Source organism: Balaenoptera physalus (genome assembly GCF_965194825.1).
Source record: "Balaenoptera physalus genome assembly, chromosome: 18".
Lineage (NCBI taxonomy): Eukaryota > Metazoa > Chordata > Mammalia > Artiodactyla > Balaenopteridae > Balaenoptera > Balaenoptera physalus.
Window position 1 is genome coordinate 75,339,277 of NC_138899.1, and position 16,925 is coordinate 75,356,201.

Consider the following 16,925-nt stretch of genomic DNA (forward strand, 5'->3'; position numbering starts at 1 on the left):
CAAGGAGGGGAGGCTGGAACCGAAATACTGTGCCCCCAGGTCTGTCCATTATCCATTACATAGGTTTCTACTCACCAAAGCTGGCGTGAAATTCCCCTGTGGTAATCTGGACTCCAGCGTTCTGCTCCCTTGCATACATATCCTGCTGCTTTGAACGGAATGTTTGGGTTCTCCCAAAATTCATGTGTTAAATCTCTAATCCCCAATGTGATGGTATTCTGAGGTGGTGCTTTTGGGAAGGAATTAGGTCATGAGGGTGAAGCCTTCATGAATGGGATTAGTGGTCTTAAGAGAAGAGAGATGAGAGAGATGACCTCTTGATCTTGGACCTCCCAGGCTCCAGGACTGTGAGAAATACATTTCTGTTGTTTAAGCCACCAGTATGGTATTTGTTATAGCACCCTGAGCTGACCTGCAAAACGCCCCTGAGTGTGAGTGGAATCTGTGAATATGACGATTATGTAACATTATATACAAAGGGGGAGATTACTCTTGGTGAGCCTGACCTAATCAGGTGAGCCTGTTAAAAGCAGAGTTTTCTCCAACTGGTTGCAGAGTGGGAAGTCAGAGATTTGAGGCCTGAGAAGCATTCAACACCCCATTACTGCTTTGAAGATGGAGGGAGCTGCATGGCAAGGAATGAGGGGGCCCTAAGAGCTAAAAGTGCCCCTACAGCCAGCCAGCAAGGAAACGGAGACCTCAGTCCCACAACTACAGTGAAGTGGTTCTACCAACAACTTGAATGCACTTGAAAGTGGATTTTTCTCCAGAGCCTCTATTCAAGAACTCAGCCTAGCTGATACCATGATTTCAACCTTGCGATACGCTGAACAGAGAACCCAATGAAGCCACACCTGGATGTCTGACCTGTGGAACTGTGACGTATAGGACTAATAATTGGGTGTTACTTTTTAAAAAGAAAAGGGAAAGGAAAAGATTAGCAAACATATAGCAGGAGAAACTAGCCAAAATTAAACACACAGAGAAAAAAGACTGAAAGAAATGAACAGAGTATCAGTTTGGACAGGAGTGGGGCAACTACCAGGGGCCTAACATATGCATAATTGGAGTCTCTGGAGATGAGGCTGTTAGGGTGGAAAATTTTTGAAGAAATAATGGGCAAAATTTTTCAAATTTGATGAAACCTACATACCCACAGATCAAAGAATCTCAAGAAAATTCAAGCACAAAAAAACAATACCACAAAGAAAATGCCACCAAGGTATAGTGTAATCAATTTGCTCCAAACCAGTGATAAAGAGAACATCTTTAAGCAGTCAGGGAAGAAAAAGACACACAGGCACAGAGAAATAAAGATAAGGATGACAGTCCATTTTAAACTGGGAACCATTCAAACCAAAAGACAGTGGAACAACATCTTTAAATACCTCAAGAAAAAAATAATGCCAACTAGAATTCTGAACGAAATAAAAGTATCTCTCAAAAATGAAGGTAAACGAAACCAGGAAGATTTTATCACCAGGAAACCTCCACTATAAGAAATTTTAAAGGAAATCCTTCGGGGAGAAGAAAGATGATACCAGATAGAAATCTGGATCCACATAAAGGAATGAAGAGCACCAGCCGTGAGAACTCATTGAGTAAATCTAAAAGACTTTAGCTTAAGAAGAAAACTGAGTGCTGATAATCAAAAATAACAATGTAGTGTGGGTTTATACACAGAACATACGTAGAAGGAAAATGTTTGCTGACAGTAGCACAAATGCCAGGAGGAGAGAGATGGCAGCATACTGTTGTAACTCTTATGCTATATGTGAAGTGATATAATACCACTTGAACTTAGAATGTGTAAAGTTAAAGATGTAGACTCTGAACCTTAAAACCACCACTAAAATAACACGACAACAAGATATAGGTAGCTAATACATCAACCAAGGGGAGGAACGGAATCATAAAAAATAAGTAATGTGAAAGGCGGCAGTAAAATAGGGGGAAAAAAGAATATGTGGGATGAATAGAAAATAATAGCAAGATGGTAGATTTACTCCCAATCAAACCAATAACATTAAACGTACATCAAAGGTAGAGATTTGAGATTGGATAAAAATGGAAGAGCCAATGACAAACTGCCTATAAAAAACTAACTTAAATATAAAGAGACAAATAGATGAAAAGGAGAAGTATGGAAAGAGGTATTCCATGCTGAAATGAATAGAAAGCTGAGTGGCACTATTAATATTGAATAAAGTAGATTTCAGGGAAAAGAATATTACCAGGGATAGAGGGTCATTTCATAATGATAGTGGGAAATTCATCAAAATGATAAACAATCCTAAACATTTATGCACCTAATAGCAGAGCTTCAAAATACACAAAGCAAAATGATGATAGAGCTGAAAGGAGAAAGACAAGTCCACAATTATACACTGAGATTTCAATAACCTTCTCTCAATTACTGATAGAACAGTAGACAGAAAATCAGTAAGGCTACAGAATACTTGAACAATGCTATCAACAAACTTGACCTATGACACTGTAGAATATTCCACACAGAAACGGCAGAAAAGGCATTCTTTTTAAGCACATATGAGAGATTCACCAAGACAGCCCTTGGTGTGGGTCATAAGACAAAGTCTCAATAAATTTGAAAGGATTCATGTCATCCAAAGTATGTTCTCCAACCACAGTGGAATTAAATTAGAAATAAAATCAGAAAGATCTCTGGAAAGTCCCAAATATTTGCAAACTAAAAATACACATTTCTAAATAATCATGGGGACATAAGAAATCAAAAAGGGAAACTTGAAAATATTGTGAACTCAATGAAGATGAAAACCCAATGTATCAAAATTTGTAGATTATATAGCTAAAAGCAGTATATAGAGGAAAATTTACTGTACTAGGTGCACATTAGAAAAGCAGAAAGACTTCAAATTAATGACATTAACTAATTAAATCCAGTGTAAGCAGAAGAGAAATAATAATGGTCAGAGTAGAAATCAATTGTATATCCCTCTGCAGAAAGAGAGTCAAGCCATACCTCACACTATATACAAAAATTAAATTAAATGGATCATAGACTTAAATATAAAACCTATAACTATAAATCTTTTTAGAATAGAATATAGGAGAGAATCTTTGTGACCTTGGGTTATGCAAAGATTTTTTAGATAACACTCACAATAGGGTCCATGAAAGAAAAAAATTATGAATTGGACTTCATGAAAATTAAGAACATCTCATCTTCAAAAGACATTGTTAAGAGAAGCAAAACAAGCCACAAATTGTGGAGAAAAAGTTGCAAATCACATAGCTGAAAAAACGGTATCCAGAATATATAAAAACTCTCAAAATTCAATAAAAAGAAGACCAAAAAACCCCAAATGATGAAAGATTGGAATATATATTTTATCAAAGAATATACACAGACATCAAATAAACAAAAAGATGCTCAACATTATAACATCATTAGTTATTAGGGAAATGCAAATTAAAACCACGAGATACCACTGTGTACCTACTATAACGTATACTATTAAAAAAACTGACCATACCAAGGGTTGGCAAGGATGTGGAGAAACTGGATCTCTGAGACACCACCGATGGGAATATAAAATGGTAAAACCACTTTGGAAAACAGTTTGGAAAACTTTTAAACAGTTTTAAAAAGTTAAACACATAGCTACCATATGACTCAGGCATTCCACTCCTAGCTATTTGCCAAGAGGAATAAAAACAGAAGGCCATAGCAAGACTTGTACAAATGTGCATAGTAGCTTCATTTATAATAGCCAAATCCTTGGGGAAAAACCCCCGAAGTCTCTCAATAGGTAAATGGATAAACTGTGGTATTTACACAGTGTAATTCTATTCACCAATAAAAAGGAACGGACTATTGCCACGTGGCTAGATCTCAAAAAAGCCATGCTGAGTAAAAGAAGCCAGATAAAGGTAGAGTATATATTATATGATTCCATCTGTATCAACCTTTAGCAAATCCAAACTAATCTTTAGGGACAGAGTGGGGATTGGCGTGTGGGTGCAAAGGGCTAGGTGGAGAGGATGACAAAGGGGTACCAGGAAACTCCAGGGGATGGTGGACATGTTTGTCGTCTTGGCTTCACATGTGCATACGTATGTCGAAACTCACCAAACTGTACACTTTCAATATGTGTAGTTTAATCTTTATTAATTATACCGCAATAAAGATGTTTCAATACAAAATACCACACACTTTTTTTTGTTTCGTATTTTCTTGGCATAAATATTTCAGTCCTTTTATTTTCAACCTTTTAGGATTTTTTTTTTTTTTTTTTTGCCACGTGTCACGAGGGATCTTAGTTCCCTGACCAGGGATTGAACCCGTTGAGGAACTAAGATCCCTGCAATGGAAGTGTGGAGCCCTAACCACTGGACCACCAGGGAATTCCCTAGTATTCTTATATTTTAGGTGTGTGCTTTGTAAAACAGTCTAAAGCTAGATTTTACATCATACAATGAGCACTTAATAAATACTGTGTGACTGTTCAATAAATGAATCCAGTCTGGTAATCTAAATCTGTGATTTAGTCTAAGAGTTTAGTTCGTGTACATTCATTATGACATCTTTAAATTCATTTCTTTTTTTTTAAAATTAATTAGTTTATTTTTGGCTGTGTTGCTGCACGCGGGCTTTCTCTAGTTGCGGTGAGCGGCGGCTACTCTTCGTTGCGGTGCACGGGCTTCTCATTGTGGTGGCTTCTCTTGCTGCGGAGCACGGGCTCTAGGCGTGCAGGCTTCAGTAGTTGTGGATGCGGGCTCAGTAGTTGTGGCTCGCAGGCTCTAGAGCACAGGCTCAGTAGTTGTGGCGCACGGGCTTAGTTGCTCCGCGGCATGTGGGATCTTCCCGGACCAGGGCTGGAACCTGTGTCCCCTGCATTGGCAGGAGGATTCTTAACCACTGCGCCACCAGGGAAGTCCCTGAATTCATTTCTAATACCTTATTTTATTCTTTCAATTTCTCCCATATCCCTACCTCCTCCCTTCCTTCTTTCCTCTCTTTTCCTCTCTCTGTTTTCTTTTTCCTTTCTCCCTCTTTTGCCTTCATTTATATAGATTTAAATTTTTCTTTTTCTTTTTTTTAAAATTTATTTATTTATTTATTTATTTATGGCTGTGTTGGGTCTTCATTTCTGTGCGAAGGCTTTCTCCAGTTGTGGCAAACGGGGGTCACTCTTTATCACGGTGCGCGCGGGCCTCTCACTATCGCGGCCTCTCTTGTTGCGGAGCACAGGCTCCAGACGCGCGGGCTCAGTAATTGTGGCTCACGGGCCCAGTTGCTCCACGGCATGTGGGATCTTCCCAGACCTGGGCTCGAACCCATGTCCCCTGCATTGGCAGGCAGATTCTCAACCACTGCGCCACCAGGGAAGTCCCTGAATTCATTTCTAATACCTTATTTTATTGTTTCAATTTCTCCCATATCCCTACCTCCTCCCTTCCTTCTTTCCTCTCTTTTCCTCTCTCTGTTTTCTTTTTCCTTTCTCCCTCTTTTGCCTTCATTTATATAGATTTAAATTTTTCTTAACCTCTGTTTCCAACTTTTCCCCCTACTGGTTCAGAACTCTATTTTATTCGTAATTCTAAAAATGTTAACATGTATAGTTTAACTTAACCAAGTCTGAAATTACACAATGTAAAACATCTTTACTCTTTTATTGGTGAATAGAATTCCATTGTATAAATACCACAATTTATCCATTTACTTACAATATAAGGACCTCACTCACAGTGGCTTATTTCCTTGTGTGTGTAGCAGTTTCACATTTTATTCACCAAGTGGACACAAGTATTGTAGCATTTTAAGTTGAATTTTCAGACTGTAGTGGTAGCAGGCATTCCAGCTCCCTGACTGAGGCAGGGCGGATTGAGGTGAGGATTTCCTAAGGGAGGACTGGTTCCCTTCCCACCTTCTCTCAGAGCCAAAGCACAATAGGCCAGACTCCTCCTGCAGGGTGAGCTTCTTTCCCTTCCTAATTTGTCTAGTGAGGGGGCTGCCCTTCAGAAATTCCAGATTTATGAAGGGTTCTCCGATCCCATCTCCCACCCTCTTTAGGCACTGGGCTTGTATCTGACTCCACATTAGATCTGTTTCTTTTGCTTTGCTGCCTGTGCTTAGTCATGCTGGCTCTGCACCTTTTGTAAAAGAATGTTGCCCGTAGCCTGAAATATACAGGATAGCCTATTCTCAAGGCTCTGACCTTTAAGAAGGTCATTCTTATAGAGAAAAAAAGTTGCAGAACAGAAAGAAGCATTTGTCTTGTTGGAGGTTTACAGGAACAGCCTAACCTGACCTACATGCACAGCTGCAAGAACAAAGGATTTCGACACAAAGAAGTTTGCAACAACTAACCACGCCCCTCCCTTACCTTGCCTTTAAAAATGCTTTGCTGAAACCCTTTGAGCAGTTCGGGGTTTGTGGGTACAAGCCACCCATCTCCTTGCATGGCCCTGCAATAAACCTTTCTCTACTGCAAACTCCGAAATTTCCGTTTGTTTGGCCTCACTGTGCATCATGCACGCGAACTTTCGATTGGTGACAGGTTTTGTCTCCTGACCCTCTCGTGTGTGGCTTTGGATTACTTCCTATACATTTTTAATTTACCAGAAATATTAAAAAGTTCACTATTCTCCAAGCATTCTGGTTAACAGTGTGGCGACTAAGAGTGCAGTTTTGGGATTCAGAGTGCCTGCATTCAAACCAATACTCTACTACTTATTTCCTGTGACTCTGGGCAGATTAACAAAAATCTCTGTACCTCAATTTCCTCACATGTAAAGGGAGAGGCAATAGTAGTACCTGTCTCCCAGTTACTGTGGGCCTTAAATAAATGAATATATCTAAAGAGCTTAGGACTGTACATGGTATACAGTAAGAACTCAAACATTAGCTGCTATTACTGCTACTATTTTTGTGCTTAAAGAAAATGTTCTGAGGTTCTATTGCACTCTATTCTGCAAAGGGGTTGATACCTTACAGTATGAGTTTTCTTAATAAACAATTTTCAACTTTCATGTGATATTATGTAGCTTATTCATATCAGGATGTAAATAAACAAAATAACAAGTATTTGATATCTACCATTTCTCTGTTTTTCTTCTTTTGGGGAAATATTATCTCTTGAAGTTAGATCTCCAAAGTCTATTTTTCAGTTATAAATTATTTTATATTCTGTTGGAAGAGCAGATACTCCTACACGGAGAAGATTCTACCACTTAAACGTAGCATAACATTTTGTGTTTTAAGACAAAATGATGCCAACAGCTGGTTCATTTCAGCTAGAGTCAGAACACATCCATACATGTATGTCAAGCCCTGGAATCATCACGCATACCACATGGGCTGGCACTGCTCCATTAATGACATTTGAACAAAATAAATTCCAAGTTCAAGTCTCCACAGATAACAGTTCACATTTCTTAAATACCTGGCGAATGAAGCTTGGTGGTTGAAGCCACTGTTCTCTTAGGAGATGAAACTGCAGGTTTATTAGCATCTTGATCTTTTTGTACTTCTTTCTTTGTTCCTATATATAGTTTAAAAAGAGAAAAAGAAACAAAGAGAGTTCTTTACAATTGAAACAAACACAAATTGTTTGTGGAAAGGGAGGCTTAACAAAAGGCACAGAGAACAAAATAATATTTGGGTGATTTGTTGCTATGGTCACCACCCCCTGTGCTTCAGGAATGACACACTTGTTTATAGCAGAGGGAATTTCGTTTTGAGTGGTCAGAGGAATAATAAGTACACTGCTGTCTCTGATTTGATGAAAACCACCCCTATCTCTGGAGGTCACCGCACCCCAAGGACCCTGACAAACTATCTGGGAATTAATATTGTGCTGTCCTCAGTCTGCCTGCCTCCTTCTGCCAAAACAAATTTTCATTACATGGAGAAGGAAGCTGTAGCCGAATCTAACTGCTAATGACTCCAGCATCATGAGAGTCGAGTCGCGGGGGACACAGTCTGCCTCTAATTAATTTCCACGCAGCTGGTCCACCGAGGTGACCTGGACAGCCTCTGAGCTCTCTCTCTGCTGCAGCTGAGCCTTTGTAGAACCTGCCGGCAGAGCCGGCTGCAGCAGCACGGGACAGCCTGGGCTCGGGCCATGTCTAAGACCAGGCACTCAGGACACAGCACCGTTTCTCCCTTGTGTGCTGGACACAGACCCTCCCCTTCACATCCCCTTCATCAGAAAGTCCAAGAATGATGGATGGAAGATCAGAGGAATAACGTCAACCTGGGTGTACCTAGACCCGTCTCCGCCTCAGCACAGTTTACTATGTCGTTTCAGAAATAACCCCTCGTGATGGTGATGGTTTCTTAGAAGCGGAACACAAACTTCCCACTTTGCCCCATGCCCTGCATCCTTACTCCTCTTCCAGAGGTAACCAGCTAGCAATCTGGCGTTTACTCTTCCAGACCTTCTTCTAGGTATTTATAAGTATATCTACCCAAATACAAATACAGCTATTAATTAGCTAAAGGCATCCCATACTGCAATTTCTTTTTACCTACCCACACTTTTGAAGATCTTTTTCATATCAGTGTATTCATAGGTCTTTAAAAAAATGCCACATCATATTAATGGGCAAAGATGTACCATAATTTACCCATCCTCCTGTTGACGAACATTTAGATTGTTTGCAAGTGTTAGCGATTAAAATAGCTAAATGTGCTATAATAAACATTCTTCTACTTGTTTCTTTGTACACATGTACCAGTATCTTTACAGGATGAATGCACAGATACGCTTTTGCTGGATTAAGATCCTGCTCATTTGCAATATTACCAGACACAGCCCAATTGTCCTCCGCGAAAAGCTACTAAAGTTACACTCCCAACCAAGTGCGTGAGGCCAGTTCTTCCTACACGCCCCATGCCCTACCGACACTGAAGTCTCATCATTTCAATTTTTGCCAGGCACTTAGAATCTTTTCAAATTGGTCATGTGCATTTCTTTATTTGAAAATCGCCTAATTAAACCCTCTGCCCATTTTTCTTACTGATGTGTAACAACTCTTCATTTATGCTGGATATTAATCCTTTGCCTGCTATACAAATTATATTTTCCAGCCTTTCACTTTTTACAGCTTATTTAGAGTACCTTTCCTTGTACAGTAGTTTTAAAACTTTTAAATGTTCAAATATGTCAACTTTTTCCTTACAGCTTTAAAAGCACTATTACAGATCATTTATATGTAAGTGTGCATGCAAGTGTGTGTGCGTGTCTGTGTGTGTGTGTGGATGACTGGGGAGAGATCATTTCCAGGCTTTGGAGAGGGAGGCAGGTATCTGGAGCCAACCTCTCTGTCCCTCCTGTCTCCTTTTCTGGCCTGACTGGGCCACTGCTTCTCCCGACACCATCGGACCTGGCTCACCCCTCTCTACGCTTGTCCGCCTGTCTCCTGCGGTTCCTCCCACACACCTGTGAGCACCTCCTCTGTTTCACCGCCTTTGGACACACCGTTTGAGTCTTGTTGATTTACCTCTTCTAAGGTCTGAGTTCCCTTTTGCATGTCTAGCCACTACTTTTTTTCTTCCTACTCTCAGAAAAGGTGCTTCATGCGTTTAGTGAACATACCCCGAGCCTTTCCCATCTCAGCCAACGCTCCACCCTTCACTCACCGCGCTCAGGCCGAACACACAGAGTCACCTTGTTTGGCTCCCAGCCCCCATTCAGTGCATCAGCAAAGCTTGCTGGATCTCCTCGGCGAACATCTCCCAGGTCTGACCACTTCTTCCCCCTCCCCGCTGCCCCTGCGGAGCCCAGGTCACCATCGCCCCTTCCTCCTCCGCCAAGGCCTCCCACCGGCTCTGCTGCCACCACCCCCGCCCCTCTACTGCATATGCCCCCAGGGCAGCAGGTGAATTAACTTCAAACCCAAGTTAGAGCAAGTCATTCCCAATCTCAAAACCCTCCACTCACCTCCCAAGATACTCAGAGTGAAATGCAGACTCCTACAAGGCCCTACAGACCAGCGCTACCCAACAGAAATACAATGTGAGCCACTTATGTAATTTCAAATTTTCTACCAACAACATGTAAAAAGCACAAAGTACAGTGAGATTACCTGTAATAATATGTTTCATTTAACCCAACATGCTGAACATCACTTCAGTGTCCAGCACTGGTCATATTTCAAGGGCTCACGGACTGACTGTGGGCCAGTGAACAGCACAGCCCAGAAGCGCTGGTCCCCAGGCTACGTCAGACACCTGTGGTAGTTCATTTTATGTGTCAACCTGACGGGGCTACGGTTGCCCAGACATTTGGTCATACCTTATTCTAGATGAGAGTAACATTTGAACTAGTAGACTGAGTAAAGCAGACTGCCCTCCCCAGTGTGAGGGGGCCTCATACAATCTGTTGAAGGCCTGAGTAGAACAGAAGGTTGGGTAAGAAGGAACTTCAGCTGCCTCACTGGTTGATCTGGGACATCGGTCTTCTCCTGCCCTCGGCCTGGAACCTACACCATGGGCTCACTGCCTGCAGGTCTTGAGACTTCTCAGCCCCCATAATCACGTGAGCCAATTCCTCACAATAAATCTCTTTTTATATATATGTATTCTATATTCTATAATATATATACTATACACTATATTACATATATACTCTATATATACTATATTCTATAATTATATATATACTATATATGAGTATATATAAAGTATAGACATAATTACATATTTAAAATATATAATAAACATATTTTTATTTATATATTTTATATATTTAAAAATATATAAAATATATAAAAATATATTAAAATCTATATATTTTAAAAATATATTTATAATAAATAAAATATATAATATATTCAAATATATAAAGTATATATGTAATAGTATATATATACCATTCATAATAAATATAATAGGATATTCTGTATTATAAATGTATTAATACATAAATATATATTATTTTCCTATATGAAATATGTCATGTATGTACGTATGTATCTCCTACTGGTTCTGTGTCTCTGGAGAACCCAGGCTAATGCACACACACACACACACACACACACACACACACACACACACCCCTCTGCACCTGCTCACACACTCCAGCCACACTGCCAGCCTTGCTGGTGCTCAGACTTGCTGTACTTCCTCCCATTCTGGTCACGTTAGCTTGAGTTCCTTCTGCGTGGAATATGCTTCCCCGAGACCTTAGGCTTGGTTCACTCATCTGCTCTTTCAGGTCTCTGCACAGATGGCAATCTTCAGGGAGGCCGTGCCTGACACTCCGGGTAAAACAGCCCTCCTGCCACCTGCCACTCTGCCCCTCACCTGCTTCACCCTTCTTCACAGCACTTGTCACCGCCCAAAACATCCACACATCTGTTTGTTTACTGTCCACCCTCCCCACTAGGACATAAACTTCAACCAGAGGACACACCCTGCCCTGGACAGCATGGGCATTCAGTCTATGCCCCACTGTCCGCCCATCTCCCACCGGGCTCTTTTCAAGGCAGGTCATATCCAGGCACTTGGGGGTTACAGAAGGCTGGACCGGCGGGGTCCTGAAAGCCCAGCCCTGACTCCACTCCACTGAAGCCACACCCACCCTGCAGAGTATCCCACTTACGGTTCATCTCACTCTTCTATTCCCTCTCTCTGCTCAGATTTTAGGTTTCAACAAACACAGAAAGTCAGCCAGACTCCTAGGAACTCAGAAGAGAAGAATTAAAGGCCAAAGTGTGTGCTAAACACAACACTTTAAGGGGAAACTAAACAAAAGTATTTATTCAGAGTCTCCATAGTTTCCATCCAGCCTTCATGGACTGCTATCTGGCAGCTTCCATCAAGAATTTAAACACTGATAGACTTGACCCAGCAATTCTGCTTCTACAGATCTCTCTTTGGAATACTTCTACAAGTGTGAAAAGATGTACATTCAAAGACATTTCATACATTATTCACAACAATAGAGATGTATAAATAACCAAAAGCGCACACAGGGGTATGATTAAATAAACTACTGTATATCCATACGATGTAGCACTATGCCGCATTAAAAAGAATGAGGTTGTTCTATATTATACTGGCATGGAAGGATGTCCATGAGAAATAAGTTAAAAAGCTAGTTGTTGAACAGTATGCACGGTATTATCCCATTTTTATGACACAAAAATGTTACCTGTATTATAGTTGTAAATATATAAAAATAACTGAAAGGCCATTTACTAGTTTTTAAATATTTTTAATAATGGTTACTTCTGAGACGTAGGATCAAGGGAATTTTACTTTTTATTTTAATATGCTTCTGCATTATCTCCACTTTTAATGATGAGCACACACATTACTTTTATAATAAAAAAAGGCATGAAACCAAAACCAAAATGAAAATAATCTATCAGCTCTCTGAAAGGATAAGGAAGGAAGAAACCAGCCTAGTGCAACCAATTCTACAAGAATAACTTTGATCGAAAGTTTCACGACCCTTCCCCCTAGGAACACAGTGCTGCCCGGAGAATTCCTGTGTGGTTCTGGGAGCTCTTGATGGCACAGAAAATTAGGGCAATTAGTCAAGACTTATAGTTGTCTTTGCAGTTTTCTTGCAATCTGGACTCAGCTTAAATGTTTTTTGAGTATACCGTCAGCTTTCGTTTTACTCTGTAAGATCCCAGAGTACCTAGCAATGCCAGTTTTGGTCTCACGGTTTTCCTGCTGCCCCTCTGGCCACTCTCCCTCAGTCCTTCCTGTACGCCTAGTAAAGCTGCCCCAGGATTCTGCCTCGACCTTCTCCAGTTCGCTCTTCTGGGTGAGCCTGTCCACTCAGCATGCTTGTACCACCGAATTATACCCACTGATGACTATAACGATCTGTTATTTCCAATCCAGATGGGCCCAGGCACCTCTCCTGAGATGCAGACCCGTTTCTAGGTGTCAACTGGACATGACCACTTACCTACTGGATGACCAGATCATCACACCCTAAATGGAGCTAATTATCTTCCTCTCCAATCCACTCCTCTTCCAATATTTTCTTTCCTGGTCAAGTGTCCCCCTAGTCACTGAAACCAGAAGCTAGTGAGTCCTCTTCCTTATTATCCTCCCAAATCTCATCAGTTACTAAGTCTCTCTAATTCTGCCCCTTTATCCATCCTCACGGTTTCCCTTAGCTAAGTCCTCCTCATTTCTTGCTGGGACAACTAGGAAAGTCTCCTAAGTGATTTCTCAGTCTGTGTCTTACATTCTTCATCTTCAGTCAACTCACCCTCCTTACAGCTGCCAGAATGACCTTTCAAATTACGTGATTTTACTTTTAAAATCTTTCCCAAGCTTTCCCCGGTCTTCAGTAGGAAGCCCCAGTTCTGTGTCGTGGAACAAGCAAGCTCCAGGATCGCACTTCCTCTGCTGCGCGTCCCCTGCTGTGACACCGTGGTCCCCTACGACGCTCTGTGCTCCCACCGTGCTGTCTCGTAGTCTGGAGGGCTCAGTCTCTCCCTCAGCTGCTTGCCCCACCTCCTCATCCTCAAATTCAGCTCCTCCCCTCTCTGAAGCCCTTCTGCATGAGTTTCTGGTTTGCCACCGGAACAAATTACCATGATCTCGGTGGTTAAAATCAACACACATTTATTCTCTTACAGTTCTGGAGTGGGGGGGTGTCAGAAGTATGAAATCAGTCTCACTGGTCTACTGTCAATGTATCAGCAGGGCTGGTTCCTTCCGGAGGTTCTGGTGGAGAATCCGCTTCCTTGCCTTTTTCCGCTTCCAGCCTTCCTTGGCTGTGGTCCTTCCTCCACCTTCAAGGCACATCACTCCAGTCTCTGCTTCCATCATTACGTCTCCTTCTCCTCCCTCCTTCCTCTTATAAGGACCCTTGTGATTACACTGGGTCTATCTGGATCACTGAGGACACTGTCCCCATCTCAAGAGCCTTAACTTAATCACATCAGCAAAGTCCCTGCGGCCGTGCAACGTAACATTCATAGGTTCCAGTGATTAGTACATGGATGTATTTGGGGGCCATTATTCAGCCTATCACACCTTTTCTGTCTACCTGAATGAAAAAATGAAGAAACTCTTTTTGCTCACCAAAAAGGCACTAAGTATTTGGCCTATATTAGTACCCTGAATCCCTGTCACTTATTTATGAAGCTTTTCCTAATTTCATCAACTCCTCTTGAATAGCAGTCCTTCCTTAGAGCCCATTCAGCTTTCCCTGTTTTCTTTCACCCAGTGTAGACTGTATGCCTCTAGTGGATGGATGTCTCTTGTCTGGCCTGAGCTGCTTCTATTTACTGAACCCATGCTGACCTTTGGGGAACCAACCCTTCCCTGCTCTTGGTCCATGTGGTTGGGTGGGGCTGACCTGCCTGGATCTGGAGGTGGGCATGTGACCTAGGCCTGGCCAATCAGAGCTCTGCATCACACCAGTGTGACAGAGCATCTTGGCTTAGGAATAAAAAGAAGATCCAACCTGGGATAATATGAACCCTACCTTGAGAATTCTGCTGGAATTACTAGAAAAGAATTCTTTTTCTGATAGATACCTAGGCTGGTGGGATGTAAATCTGAACTGCCTTTGACCATCTTTGACCAAAGGGGAGAGCCTTTGCGAACAAGAAGCCAACCGAGGGGAAAGAAGGGCCAAGAGATGGAAAACATCGATGATGACCTTGTCTAGGTACTGTGTACAGCCTCACCTTACATTAGCAGCATCTCCTGAACTTTTCAGTTATACGAGTCAAAATCCCTCTGATCTTTTGCTTTCTTTTTTGCTAAGGTAGTTTGAATTGGGTTTCTGTAACTTGCAACCAGACAAGGCCTGAATTACAGGATGCCAGCCAGTGGAAATGGCTCCTTAATAAATACTTATACACACTCATCTCTCATGGGGCGGTATATTGGCCAAAACTACTCCTTGTGTACCTTACATAGGCTGAGATTCAGAGCTATATAAACGAATGTGTATATACAAAATCCAGAGCCCTATCATCGGAGCTTTTGGGGTGGAAGGAAGAAGGCGTCAGGTGGGGAAAGAAATGCCAGCCTCACTCTGGCCTCAGAGAAGAAGTCACAGAGTTTCATTTGAAACATGGTCACGGATGGTAGTCACCCATTTCCAGACAATCCCTACACATCCAAATGGCCCTCAAGTGTTTCACCATAAACAGAGCAGCAAAACACCGCCCTAAGGCCTAAGTCGGAAGGTGCTCCCTGGCAAACTGTACAGAGCTCCTTGGAAGAGGGAAGAATAGCGTGCGAGCTCAGCTTCTCATGCGGACAAAGGTCTTCCACGGTGATCTGAGTGACTCTGACAAGTGTTTGTGTTTTATTCCAAGACCCACCTTGCATTTTATTACAACCTGTTCGTCACGATGCTTAACGCCAAACCCACCTGCGTGGGAGCCGTGAGAATGTGACTAAAGCTGCCCAATCAAGAGCGATGGCTGGGCATGAGGCTGCCCTCTTAAAAAAATATGACGACAAATGTCAATGGCTAAGTCAGGATCCGCACTGAGCACATCAAAATGGAAAGAAAAATTCGATTCAAGATAACGGTTAGAAGAATGCTATATACTTTTTTTCATGAAAAGAAATAGGCACATCAACAAAAAAAATCAAAGGAATTTGCAGAGGCTCTTAACCTCACCCACAACAGGCCACAAATCCCTGCAAATCAATCTTGGTAGAAGTAAGAAAAGATAAGAAAAAAAGGATAAAGAAATATGCACAATAACTGACTTTATCCCCCAACCATCTAACCTTCTCACTCCATCCACCTGTGAAAGCACAGGTAACGGGGCTAATTCTTCCCCCAGCTCTACAGACCCCACCCAGACAACATGAAAAGTCACGTTAGGAAGATGAAGGGGAGCAAGAAGAAAAATGACAGGTAAACGTGGCAACAATGAGTGTTATGATCATCAGGCAATGGAACTGGAGGAGGTGATTAGGAAAAAATGAATGATGTAATCAGGAAGTAGGGATTCTGATGTCACTTACGAGACAAACAGAATGAGGGAACAATTCAAGGGAAGATTTATAGGGGTTGAATAGGGTGAAGAAAGGAAATGTTATCTAGATACGAATACATCAAATAAAAGAGGAACCTGGATGAGTTATAAATGAGAAAGAGAGTGCGTAAGAGAGGATTCAGGAGGGCTTGCAGGGATAAAAGAAGGAAACAGGTTTTAGCTGCTTTAAAAAAATCAACAGGAATATCTGATGTTGGTGGAGAATGGAGTTAATGAGGGAACAATCTGAATACACTTGAGAAAACGCTGGATTTAACCTATTTAAGGTTCATTCCAATTCAACTCCATTTATTGCACGCATGAGGGCAGACCTTGCAGCTGGAAATTTAAAGTAAAATAAAGGAGGTCTCTGTCCTCAAATAGAGACCTACAAAAAAATCAGACTCACAAGAGAGACCTAATTATTTCCTGGGATAAAAGCAGGGATGATTTAATTCTGAAGATTGTTATGAAAAGGTAAGGATAAAAGAATGAAGAAGTGGGTTTGGGGGGAAAATATTATATCTGTTTAAAAGCTTTATAATCCCCCAAGTATATTCTTATTCATTCATTATTAAGCACCAAGTAGGCACCAAGCACTGTCCCAGTGAAAGAGAAGGTGAGAGCTGTCACGGAAGTCATAGTTCAAGGAGTGTGTTTATTATCACAAGCATTTATAAACGCCAGGCAGCACCCTGCAGTTGCTTCTATGTATATCACCTCACTTTAACCCACTCTCATCTCTGTTGGTATTTTTATTGGTATTATTACTTTGTAAATGAAGAAACTGAAGGTGTGGAGGTAGTAACACGTCCCCATTTACTAGTAGGTAGCTGAGCAAGATCTAAACTTGCGCCCTCCTGCCCTCATTTTAGCTCGCATTTCACTGCCCCACAAAGGCCTCGGTGAGTCCTGAACGTAATGAGCCCTACTGCCTGCCTGCAGTAAGAAACACA

The 16,925-nt window shown here is 41.6% G+C and overlaps 1 protein-coding gene across 12 annotated transcripts in view; it reads right to left on the reverse strand.

Annotated features, from left to right (window-relative positions):
- MTUS2 (microtubule associated scaffold protein 2) overlaps window positions 1-16,925 on the reverse strand; it is a 505,324-nt gene that overhangs the window by 121,435 nt on the left and 366,964 nt on the right. For all 12 annotated transcript variants that reach the window (XM_082435506.1, XM_082435504.1, XM_082435497.1 and 9 more), the window contains one exon: window positions 7,428-7,526. In XM_082435506.1, coding sequence (XP_082291632.1) covers window positions 7,428-7,526 — 99 coding nt within the window. The remainder of the gene's footprint in view (window positions 1-7,427; window positions 7,527-16,925) is intronic.